Consider the following 13526-nt stretch of genomic DNA (forward strand, 5'->3'; position numbering starts at 1 on the left):
ACCAAGCCACCACAGCACCACAGCACTACAGCACCACAGCACCAAGCCACCACAGCACTACAGCACCAAGCCACAACAGCACTACAGCACCAAGCCACCAAGTCACCACAGCACCACAGCACCACAGCACCACAGCACCACAGCACCACAGCACCACAGCACCAAGCCACCACAGCACCACAGCACCACAGCACCAAGCCACCACAGCACCACAGCACCAAGCCACCACAGCACTACAGCACCAAGCCACCACAGCACCACAGCACCACAGCACCAAGCCACCACAGCACCACAGCACCAAGCCACCACAGCACCACAGCACCACAGCACCACAGCACCACAGCACCAAGTCACCACAGCACCACAGCCCCACAGCACCAAGCCACCACAGCACCACAGCATTGGAACTTAATTGCACACAACTTAATGGCATACAACATCATGGCACGCACACACTCTCTCACACACGCACACACTCACAGTACCGCACCACTGCAACTTAAAGGCCCTTACAACAAGATGACAAACTATTGATGTACTGTTGGCCTCAAAAATATTGTCCTAATTATCCGTAGTTAACTATCAACGTGGGCTCTATTGGCACCACACACACACACACACACACACACACACACACACACACACACACACACACACACACACACACACACACACACACACACACACACACACACACACACACACACACACACACACACACACACACACACACACACACACAAGTTAACAATCAATCAACGTGGCTCTATTAGCTATAAATGACAGTTCTATTACACTGTTTTACAATCTCTAACATCCTTTTGTCCAATCTATAGTCACATTTTCAAAACCTAAACACAGTTAGCACAACATCCGTCTATTAACACAATTCATGTTGTTTTCACAGAATATGCAGTCAATTAACATGTTTCTAAAATGCTTAAATGTTCTTTACATACAAGCTTACCCAATACCAAAATTATGGATCTTTCTTGTCTTATTTACAAATGCTTGCACACAGCACGCCAGAAATTAAGACCTAATATTCAAAACCTTAAATATAGTATAAAGCCTTCTTCTGCAACAACTTCTGCAACAACAGCAGCTCAAAAGCTGTATTGAAACAGCTGATAAGCATTTTTGAATGAACAGATAATTGAAACGTTGAGAAATAGCTGATTTACTGTAAATTGTGTAAAATAGACCAACCACAGCTGATTCCAATCTCAATCGGAGACATAGCCAGGTGTTGAAGTTATTTCAATTACATGGACATACACAGTAAAAAGGGGACTCTTTGGATTGATTTTATTCAATGTGGATACAGAACAACACAGAGGAGGAGAGAGAGAAAAAATTATGTCTGGACAAGGGAGAGGAGTAGTTGGACCAGGGAGAGGAGTAGTTGGACCAGGGAGAGGAGTAGCTGGACCAGAAAGAGGAGGAGTTGGACCAGGGAGAGGAGTAGCTCGGCCAGGCAGAGGAGTAGTTGGACCAGGGAGAGGAGTAGCTCGGCCAGGCAGAGGAGTAGTTGGACCAGGGAGAGGAGTAGTTGGACCAGGGAGAGGAGTAGCTGGACAAGGCAGAGGAGTAGCTGGACCAGAAAGAGGAGTAGCTGGACCAGCCAGAAGAGTAGCTGGACCAGGCAGAGGAGTAGCTAGACCAGACAGAGGAGTAGCTGGACCAGGGAGAGGAGTAGTTGGACCAGGGAGAGGAGTAGCTGGACCAGGCAGAGGAGCAGCTAGACCAGGCAGAGGAGTAGCTAGACCAGACAGAGGAGTAGCTGGACCAGACAGAGGAGTAGCTGGACCAGGGAGAGGAATAGCTGGACCAGGGAGAGGAGTAGCTCGGCCAGGGAGAGGAGTAGCTGGACCAGTGAGAGGAGTAGTTGGACCAGGGAGAGGAGTAGCTGGACAAGGCAGAGGAGTAGTTGGACCAGGGAGAGGAGTAGCTGGACCAGGGAGAGGAGTAGCTAAACCAGAGAGAGGAGTAGCTGGACCAGGCAGAAGAGTAGTTGGACCAGGCAGAGGAGTAGCTGGACCAGGGAGAGGAGTAGCTGGACCAGGGAGAGGAGTAGCTGGACCAGGGAGAGGAGTAGCTGGACCAGGCAGAGGAATAGCTAGACCAGGGAGAAGAGTAGTTTGACCAGGGAGAGGAGTAGCTGGAACAGGGAGAGGAGTAGTTGGACCAGGGAGAGGAGTAGCTCGGCCAGGCAGAGGAGTAGTTGGACCAGGGAGAGGAGTAGCTGGACCAGGGAGAGGAGTAGCTGGACCAGGGAGAGGAGTAGCTGGACCAGGCAGAGGAGTAGCTGGACCAGGGAGAGGAGTAGCTGGACCAGAAAGAGGAGTAGCTGAACCAGGGAGAGGAATAGCTGGACCAGAAAGAGGAGTAGCTGAACCAGGGAGAGGAATAGCTGGACCAGAAAGAGGAGTAGTTGGACCAGGGAGAGGAGTAGCTCGGCCAGGCAGAGGAGTAGCTGGACCAGTGAGAGGAATAGCTGGACCAGGCAGAGGAGTAGCTGGACCAGGGTGAGGAGTAGCTGGACCAGGGAGAGGAGTAGCTGGACCAGGGAGAGGAGTAGCTGGACCAGGCAGAGGAATAGCTAGACCAGGGAGAAGAGTAGTTTGACCAGGGAGAGGAGTAGCTGGACCAGGGAGAGGAGTAGTTGGACCAGGGAGAGGGGTAGCTCGGCCAGGCAGAGGAGTAGTTGGACCAGGGAGAGGAGTAGCTGGACAAGGCAGAGGAGTAGCTGGACCAGATAGAGGAGTAGCTGGACCAGGCAGAGGAGTAGCTGGACCAGGCAGAGGAGTAGCTAGACCAGACAGAGGAGTAGCTGGACCAGACAGAGGAGTAGCTGGACCAGGGAGAGGAATAGCTGGACCAGAAAGAGGAGTAGCTGGACCAGGGAGAGGAGTAGTTTGACCAGGGAGAGGAGTAGCTGGACCAGGCAGAGGAGCAGCTAGACCAGAGAGAGGAGTAGCTGGACCAGGCAGAAGAGTAGTTGGACCAGGCAGAGGAGTAGCTGGACCAGGGAGAGGAGTAGCTGGACCAGGGAGAGGAGTAGCTGGACCAGGGAGAGGAGTAGCTGGACCAGGCCGAGGAGTAGCTGGACCAGGGAGAGGAGTAGCTGGACCAGAAAGAGGAGTAGCTGAACCAGGGAGAGGAGTAGATGGACCAGGGAGATGAGTAGTTGGACCAGACAGAAGAGTAGTTGGACCAGGGAGAGGAATAGCTAGACCAGGGAGAAGAGTAGCTGGACCAGGGAGAGGAGTAGTTGGACCAGGCAGAAGAGTAGCTGGACCAGGCAGAGGAGTAGCTGGACCAGGAAGAGGAGTAGCTGGACAAGGGAGAGGAGTAGTTGGACCAGGGAGAGGAGTAGCTAGACCAGGGAGAGGAGTAGTTGGACCAGGGAGAGGAGTAGCTGGACCAGGCAGAGGAGTAGCTGGACCAGGGAGAGGAATACCTGGACCAGGCAGAGGAGTAGTTGGACCAGAAAAGAGGAGTAGTTGGACAAGGCAGAGGAGTAGCTGGACAAGGGCAGAGGAGTAGTTGGACCAGGGAAAGAAGTAGCTGGACCAGGGAGAGGAGTAGTTGGACCAGAAAGAGGAGTAGTTGGACCAGGCAGAGGAGTAGCTGGACCAGGCAGAGGAGTAGTTGGACCAGGCAGAGGACTAGCTGGACCAGGCAGAGGAGTAGTTGGACCAGGGAGAGGAGTAGCTGGACCAGGGAGAGGAGTAGCTGGACCAGGCAGAGGAGTAGCTGGACCAGGGAGAGGAGTAGCTGGACCAGAAAGAGGAGTAGCTGAACCAGGGAGAGGAATAGCTGGACCAGAAAGAGGAGTAGCTGAACCAGGGAGAGGAATAGCTGGACCAGAAAGAGGAGTAGTTGGACCAGGGAGAGGAGTAGCTCGGCCAGGCAGAGGAATAGCTGGACCAGTGAGAGGAATAGCTGGACCAGGCAGAGGAGTAGCTGGACCAGGGTGAGGAGTAGCTGGACCAGGGAGAGGAGTAGCTGGACCAGGGAGAGGAGTAGCTGGACCAGGCAGAGGAATAGCTAGACCAGGGAGAAGAGTAGTTTGACCAGGGAGAGGAGTAGCTGGACCAGGGAGAGGAGTAGTTGGACCAGGGAGAGGGGTAGCTCGGCCAGGCAGAGGAGTAGTTGGACCAGGGAGAGGAGTAGCTGGACAAGGCAGAGGAGTAGCTGGACCAGATAGAGGAGTAGCTGGACCAGGCAGAGGAGTAGCTGGACCAGGCAGAGGAGTAGCTAGACCAGACAGAGGAGTAGCTGGACCAGACAGAGGAGTAGCTGGACCAGGGAGAGGTATAGCTGGACCAGAAAGAGGAGTAGCTGGACCAGGGAGAGGAGTAGTTTGACCAGGGAGAGGAGTAGCTGGACCAGGCAGAGGAGCAGCTAGACCAGAGAGAGGAGTAGCTGGACCAGGCAGAAGAGTAGTTGGACCAGGCAGAGGAGTAGCTGGACCAGGGAGAGGAGTAGCTGGACCAGGGAGAGGAGTAGCTGGACCAGGGAGAGGAGTAGCTGGACCAGGCAGAGGAGTAGCTGGACCAGGGAGAGGAGTAGCTGTACCAGAAAGAGGAGTAGCTGAACCAGGGAGAGGAGTAGATGGACCAGGGAGATGAGTAGTTGGACCAGACAGAAGAGTAGTTGGACCAGGGAGAGGAATAGCTAGACCAGGGAGAAGAGTAGCTGGACCAGGGAGAGGAGTAGTTGGACCAGGCAGAAGAGTAGCTGGACCAGGCAGAGGAGTAGCTGGACCAGGAAGAGGAGTAGCTGGACAAGGGAGAGGAGTAGTTGGACCAGGGAGAGGAGTAGCTAGACCAGGGAGAGGAGTAGTTGGACCAGGGAGAGGAGTAGCTGGACCAGGCAGAGGAGTAGCTGGACCAGGGAGAGGAATACCTGGACCAGGCAGAGGAGTAGTTGGACCAGAAAAGAGGAGTAGTTGGACAAGGCAGAGGAGTAGCTGGACAAGGGCAGAGGAGTAGTTGGACCAGGGAAAGAAGTAGCTGGACCAGGGAGAGGAGTAGTTGGACCAGAAAGAGGAGTAGTTGGACCAGGCAGAGGAGTAGCTGGACCAGGCAGAGGAGTAGTTGGACCAGGCAGAGGACTAGCTGGACCAGGCAGAGGAGTAGTTGGACCAGGGAGAGGAGTAGCTCAACCAAAAATTGTGGAGTGGTTTACAGTAAAAGGAAACAGAATTATAAAAAACGATGGATTTCATATTGTCTATCGTTTGCAGGTATAACTGGAACATGAAAAGTAATGCAGTTTTTGTGATGCCATCAACTGTTAGTATTTTGGAAGTCATTGTGCTATGATTGACTATATGTTCCTCTTGGATAGTAAACATGTGCTAGTGTTTTGACAGAAGGATTAGATATTGAGTCGGGTTTGCCGTGTTTTGATAGAGTTAGCGTATGTAGAGAAAGTGTTTTTGCATTTTGAAATGTAGAGTTGGTATATAATGAACTAAATGTGGTTTTGAACAGAAAATGTACTATTTGGCTAATTGTGTGATTGTCACGTTCTGACCATAGTTCTTTTGTGTTTTCGTTGTTTTAGTGTTGGTCAGGACGTGAGCTGAGTGGGCATTCTATGTTGTGTGTCTAGTTTTCCTGTTTCTGTGTTTGGCCTGATATGGTTCCCAATCAGAGGCAGGTGTTAGTCGTTTGTCTCTGATTGGGAGCCATATTTAGGTAGCCTGTTTTGTGTTGGGTTTTGTGGGTGGTTGTCTTCTGTCTTTGTGTCTATGCACCAGATAGGACTGTTTCGGTTTTTTCACATTTGTTGTTTTTGTAGTTTGTAGTGTTCACGTTTTTTGTCATTATTAAACATGATAAACACTAACCACGCTGCGATTTGGTCCGATCCCTGCTACACCTCCTCTTCAGACGAAGAGGAGGAAATCTGCCGTTACAGTGATGTAGGTGTGTTGCTGTGTTAAGAGTTTAGTAAAAGTATCTGTAAGAGGTGCGTAACTGGCTGCAGGGAAGTCAGGTGCAGGAGAGCAGAAATGGGTAACAAACGGAGCAGTTTAATGCGACAAAACAAACTGCACCCAGAACAACAAAATACGGGTTGGAATAACCCATCGCAAACCAGTCTGAAGTGCACATACACTTTACAACAAACAATTCCACACACAGACATGGAACAGAGGGTTATATGCACATCATGTAATGAGGGAATGTAAACCAGGTGTGCGGGAAAACAAGACAAAACAAATGGAAAATGAAAGGTGGATCGGCGATGGCTAGAAGACCGGTGACGTCGACCGCCAAACGCCGCCCGAACAAGGAGAGGAACCGACTTTGGCGGAAGTCGTGACAGTATCTTAAGTATAGGTAAACGCTTGTCAGCAACTGTAAAAAACTTTATTAGAGGCTAAGTCAGTCTGTTTGTATTCAAGTCTTCTTGGTAATGGGCTGACCAGACACTGTGTGTGTGCGTGCGTGCATTCGTGCTTGTGTGTGTAAACCATAGTTTCCTCTGGTTTGTCAACAGGCCTGATAGCAGAACTTCTGGGAGAAATATTTGAGTACACTGACTCCATGTGCATTGACTTTCCAGAAGATTCCTCCTGATTCCATTTCAAATTCAGGAAATAAACTGAATTGACTGAAGTGAATTGAAAGTGAAATGGAACTGACCCCAATACTGCTACAGACTATTCTTGCGGTCTATGTACAAACCAACTACATCTGTGTTTTAGGCTATAAGGTCATCATATTTGTACCTTTACTTACCTTTTATTCAACCAGGAAAGATCTGTTGAGATTGAAAATCTATTTTCCAAGGGAGACCTGGCAAGAAAGTTCTTGAGACACAAAGGGTACTGGAGAGTGTTTTTAAAGGGGTAGGCTAAACAGGTGGGAAATTAGTTTTCCTTCTTGGCTGAGTGTTACTATAAAGACATTCCAGGGAAATGTCAGTCTCTTTATCTGTCTCACTGTGTACCTGTCTCACTGTGAATCTGTCTTGCTGTGTACCTGTCTCACTGTGAATCTGTCTTGCTGTGTACCTGTCTCTCTGTGAATCTGTTTCACTGTGTACCTGTCTCACTGTGAATCTGTCTCGCTGTGTACCTGTCTCACTGTGAATCTGTCTCGCTGTGTACTTGTCTCACTGTGAATCTGTCTCGCTGTGTACCTGCCTCACTGTGAATCTGTCTCACTGTGTATCTGTCTCACTGTGTATCTGTCTCACTGTGTATCTGTCTCACCGTGTACCTCTCTCACTGTGTACCTGTCTCACTGCGAATCTGTCTCACTGTGAATCTGTCTCACGGTGAATCTCTCTCACTGTGTATCTGTCTCACCGTGTACCTGTCTCACCGTGTACCTGTCTTACTGTGTACCTGTCTCACCGTGTACCTGTCTCACCGTGTACCTGTCTTACCGTGTACCTGTTTTACCGTGTATCTATCTCACTGTGTATCTGTGTCACTGTGTATATGTCTCACTATGTATCTGTCTCACTGTCTATATGTCTCACTGTCTATATGTCTCACTGTGTATCTGTCTCACTGTGTATCTGTCTCACTGTGTATCTGTCTCACTGTGTATCTGTCTCACTGTCCATATATCTCACTGTCTATATGTCTCACTGTGTATCTGTGTCATTGTGTATCTGTCTCACTGTGTATCTGTCTCACTGTCCATATATCTCACTGTCTATATGTCTCACTGTGTATCTGTGTCATTGTGTATCTGTCTCACTGTGTATCTGTGTCACTGTGTATCTGTCTCACTGTTTATATAGAGTAGAAGCTCAGAGAGCTCTTCTACATGAGTGTCTCAAGCAGCAGTGTGTATGTGTGTGTGTATATGTGTGTGTGTGTGTGTGTGTGTGTGTGTGTGTGTGTGTGTGTGTGTGTGTGTGTGTGTGTGTGTGTGTGTGTGTGTGTGTGTGTGTGTGTGTGTGTGTGTGTGTGTGTGTGTGTGTGTGTGTGTGTGTGTGTGTGTCAGCAGGGGTTACCAGTGTGATGGAGACGGAGAGAGAGCGAGAGAGAGAGAGAGAGAGAGAGAGAGGTGCAGTGGGCGATGTATTAGGAAATTATTTGAAAATACTTTAAATATTGCCAATAGTAGTAGTTGATTTGGGCCACATTATTTAAAAATACTAAAATTCACAGAAAATAAGTATTTAAACACACACACACACACACACACACACACACACACACACACACACACACACACACACACACACACACACACACACACACACACACACACACACACACACACACACACACACACACACACACACACACACACACTCTCAAACACTCATAATGGACCCAAGACTCTGCAGGGGAGCTGAACGAGGATGGTACGAATTGGGAATGGACAGGTTGTGTACTGTTTGTATGAAAACCAGAAAAAACGTTTAAAGCATAGAGAAGGATATCATTAAGCCACATTTTGCCCACTGGGCATCAGGTTGGCACACAGCTCTTTGCTAGGCTTCAGGGTACACACACACACACACACACACACACACACACACACACACACACACACACACACACACACACACACACACACACACACACACACACACACATCGGACCTCAGTCACCATCAACTATGCCACACAGCCCGTCACTAACCCTCAGGCTGCACTGGCAGGCACACTTGCTCTTTAGTGACATATCGCAGGAGCAAATGTTAAAATGAGGGGGAGCAGGGGGGATTCTCATTGACATTCTGTTTTCCTATTGCTCGAAATGTTCCCAAAACGCACCCATGGGTCCTGTCCTATACAGAGTTACGTGCAGTGCCTCTCAGGATAGAGAATGGAGAGCAGAGAGCTAGCTGAATGGAGAGCAGGGCTAGCTGAGCCAAGCCAAATGGCATAGAAATAGGATGTCACCTAAGGTGCCAAAGACTCCTCCACAGCTAAGATGTAACACCTGACTGGAAAAATGGCTAATCTGGTGTTCTGGGTGAAAGCCAGTGGAAAAATAGAATTGTGAGGCTGAAGGAAGATGATGACGCAGTCATTTAACATGGAGGAGGTGTGTGTGTGTGTGTGTGCGTGCGTGCGTGCGTGCGTGCGTGTGTGTGTGTGTGTGTGTAGGTTACCAGCCTGTACAGAAGGTTTAGTCTGGCATGAAAAATGGCTGAGTCTGAGGCTGATGATTTGGTTAATTTACACACTGGTGGATCCGTCATGACGCATCAGACGGTTCTAGTAGGCCTATGACAATGTTCTGGCTACAAGCCAATGGAAAGTAGGACTCTGATGATGCAGTCATTTAACTGTATATGGAGGAGTATCATTGAGTATCCATGACAATAATATCCTATAGAAAGCCATTGGTGAAATAGCGTTCTGAGGCTGAGGTGGATGCTGATCTGGGTATTGTAACTGCTGGAAGACTAGTGATGACAGGCTACATGATGGTGGATACAGTACAGGTGCATCAAAGCTGGGACCGAGAGACTGAAAAACATCTATCTCCAGGCCGTCAGACTGTTAAATAGTCACCACAAGCTGGCCTTCACCCAGTACCCTGCCCTGAACTTAGTCCATGTTACTAGCCGGCTACCACCCGGTACTCTACCCTGCACCTTATAGACTGCATATGAATATAATGTATTCTAGTCATGGCTCATCCTACATAACTACTGCTGTACACACCTCTTCTATTCATATACTGTCCATAATGTCTATACACACCATCCTACATAACTACTGCTGTACACACCTCTTCTATTCATATACTGTCCATAATGTCTATATACACCATCCTATATTACTACTGCTATACACACCTCTTCTATTCATATACTGTCCATAATGTCTATACACACCATCCTATATACTGTAACTACTGCTCTACACACCTCTTCTATTCATATACTGTCCATAATGTCTATATACACCATCCTATATAACTACTGCTATACACACCTCTTCTATTCATATACTGTCCATAATGTCTATACACACCATCATATACATATACTCTGGCATTGCTTGTTCTGATATTTCTTAATTTCTTTATTTTAATTTTGGGGATTTGTGTGTATTGTTTTGTAATGTTCGGTATTACTGCACTGTTGGAGCTAGAAATATAAACATTTCGCTGCACCTGCGATAACATCTGCAAAATATGTGTATGTGAACAATAAATTAGATTAGATTTTGATGCATATATGGTACATTTACTGGGTGAAAGCAAGTGACAAAAGAGAATAGGAGACTGATGTGGGGCTTTTACATGGTGCAGGATCAGTGTTGATACATACACTTACAGTAGGTCCAGTAAGTGATGATATGAATAATAGAGTGGCTCTAGTATGACAATATCCTAAGGAAAGCCTGTGGAAAAATAGGAGTCCGAGGCTGTTGATCTGGGCATTTTACACACTGTAGTATAAGCGATGATACATGCAATTTATATAGAGCCCGTATTAATGAAGGCATGTCAGAGTAGGTAGGAGTGCTGATCTTGGATTAGTTTAGCATTTTACAGTAAATCATAATGAATAAGAGACTCTTCATGAACACAGCCACAGGTCTATGATATGTCATCACGAGGACAGGCAGGCCTTCTGCCTCTACTAAATGCCACACATATTGATTTGCTGTCTTTGGACAAGATAACAGGAGAGTAAAATCTGTAATCTGAAAAACTGGATGATGAGAATTATATGCCAATGTAATGTCACCCTGTTCCTCAGTGAGGAAAACAACCAATGATTAATCGCTGACTGCTCAGGACTGCTGACCTTGCCATATTATGAGACATCATCTCTCCATATGTTTACCAATATATGCAATGCAGAAGCACTCTCACGCGTCTCACTGTTGCTAATACATACATTGGTTATGGACATATGAAGATGGGTCCTACAAGGTCAGTGATATCACACACACTTAAACAAAAAAAAGCAATCCAGCTAAACTGTAAATAAAACATAAGATTTGGATCATTTCTGTGGATACTGTCCATGCATAGCTGATCTCAAAGATAAGCCGTTGCATTACATTAAGCCGTAATCGAAATCTACATCAAAACATGTCATGTCTAAATAATGGAAGGATATGTTGGCATAGTAAGTGCAGCAAATTCCCAGAAGATGAGCGTGATATTGTACACGCTGTCTTGTGAGCAAAGCAGAATAGATCTTTATTAATGAATTTAGACTGACGCTTATCTCTACATGCGTTTGTTTCTTACTCATATTTGTCACCACTGTCTGAATTAAATTAATGCATTAAATCACTGATAAGCTCGATTTTTATACTCACCAATAGTTGACACCACAGTCCCAACAAAGTAAAAAGCCCCTGTAAAATCCCATCGCGGCCTGAGAGCGTCAGCTCGGATCCCCGCGGCAATAGCTGTCTCGTACTCCCGTAGAAAAGAGTTCAGATCCTCCAAGCTGATGTTGAACGTCTCGCTGAAGTTGAAAAGTGTCCTGTTCCATCTGTCATGCGCCTGCACCTCCGAAGGCCGCTCTATAACGGAAAACACTGCGGCACCGCACAGCAGATACAGAATAATCAAGACCGCGAGCAGCAAGAAGCGGCCGTTGTCTTCGTTTATGTGGAGGGAGCGGCAGCCTTGCTGTCGCTGGCCAGGCATTATCCAGACTTCAGCACCACTAGCGCGACGGACAGCGACCCGCCCCGCGTTGGACAGAGCATCCAATAACTTTATGGCCCCACTTTAGACTTCTTAGAACATCTCAAAGGATATTGCAAGGGCTCAGAGCGTATTTCAAAAACGTTATAGGACATTTACAGAAGCCAGTCTCCCTTTTCATCAATTATATAGGCTAAGCAGGACAACCGAGAAGAACCAACCCCAATTGTGGATACGCCAAACAGCCAAACAGATAGAACCTTTCGTTATTCCTTCGTTTGGGACCGATTACTTTTTTGGCGGTATCCCCAGCATACCACATCAGTGCAATAGGCTACCCATCAACCCCTAATCCCAAAACAATCGAATTATCTTTAGTGGTAATGCAACAAAGTGAATCTAATCATATGTTCGGCTATTCCTCTTCCCCTTGACCACTGTGCAACCTATAGGACCGGATATGCAGTCAGTATCCTCCGCTGGGTTGCTGCACCAAACCGCTCATCCCCGGTGGGCTATTATATCACTTTCTGTCACTACCATTTGACACGGTCGAGTTACTACACATAGAAAGAAGTCATTGCGATTTCCTGCGGGCGCATCTCGGTCATTTTGTTTCCTCTTTCTCTTCGCCTATTCAACTCCTCAATCTATCTTCCCATGACAGGTTATCTGATGCGGGTATAACGCGGAGCTGCGGTCCTAATGAGAGAGCTATAGTCGAGAACAGACACTGGCAGCACATTGCATCGGATCTGTGGATCACTGCTGAGATCATGCTATACTAAGCTGTCCCGAAGACTGTTGTGTCCCATGCAGCATAGCTACCACCACCGTCACCGTGGGCTATGCGGAGGAGGGGAGAGCCTGGAGAGGACACCACGGTTGAAAAATAATCTTCAACGACGAAGCATCAACACTCAAACTTGAAGTGATATTCTGTTATCAAACATTCGTTGACGGTTTAGTTGATGGCAGTTGAACGGGTACATATTTTATATTTGAGTCTATGGCCCTCTGACAACAAGCCAGCTTTACTTTGTTTTCTTGAGTATCGTTTGACCAAATCCCATGGACACACATGTTCCCGAGACATGATTCATAGTAACCCCCTGTGGTCTTTCTTTTCAATACGCCTTCAGTAGGCAGTGTCTATGGAGAGCCACAAAGACTTCCCGGTGCTTAACGCACGAGTCCCTACTAGCAGCAATTAGCCCATACTCTGCGATGGGCGACACACTTTTAAAGTAGGCTACTGTATCTTTCCAAAGTCTTTGACACATATAGTTATCAGCACGAGTACAAGAACACAGCTTGTCGAATAACAGACACCGATATCGACCGTCAATTAAAAAGGGAAATAAAGTTCGATTATACAGGCTCCATGAAACACTAAATCAAATAGCCTACACACTGACCCCGACTTGGCTTCTGCCGCTGTCGCTGCCGCACAGCTTTCAACACACGTGGGAGGCGAGTTGGGGGCGGCTCGCATCATTTACCACAGCCGTTCCCGAATGCGCAAGAAAGAAAGGATGCGGAGAGCTGCACTCAAATCAGTTCGAGCTCCAACCGTCCTTGCGCGCGTCAGAGTAGTCCGAGCTTGTGCGGAACAGCAATCGTTCTCTTTTAAACGTTTTCAACTGTAGCCGAGGCTACATTAGGACATTATGTGTGGTCTTGGGTTATATATCTGGAATGCATAGCATATGAGGCAATTAGTATCGGCATAAGACCATCTAACCGTTTTCATTTTTCCAATAATTAATATATCTGACAGCATGAATCGTTCTATATCCAAATACTATTTTGGGGGGGCTCACTTAAATAAACGTTCTACCAAAATCAACGTCGACCGCAAAAGCCAGCAGTGGCGTGTATTTATGGATGTCAATGGAAGCCAGGCTTC

At 47.5% G+C, this 13526-nt stretch overlaps 1 protein-coding gene across 1 annotated transcript in view; it reads right to left on the reverse strand.

Moving 5' to 3' along the window:
- LOC139580549 (potassium channel subfamily K member 12-like) overlaps positions 1 to 13125 on the reverse strand; it is a 69308-nt gene extending 56183 nt beyond the window's left edge. The window contains exon 1 of the mRNA XM_071409362.1: positions 11281 to 13125. Coding sequence (XP_071265463.1) covers positions 11281 to 11617 — 337 coding nt within the window. The 5' untranslated portion in view covers positions 11618 to 13125. The remainder of the gene's footprint in view (positions 1 to 11280) is intronic.
- Between the last annotated feature and the right edge of the window lie 401 nt (positions 13126 to 13526).

The sequence above is a fragment of the Salvelinus alpinus genome, chromosome 7 (assembly GCF_045679555.1).
Source record: "Salvelinus alpinus chromosome 7, SLU_Salpinus.1, whole genome shotgun sequence".
NCBI lineage: Eukaryota > Metazoa > Chordata > Actinopteri > Salmoniformes > Salmonidae > Salvelinus > Salvelinus alpinus.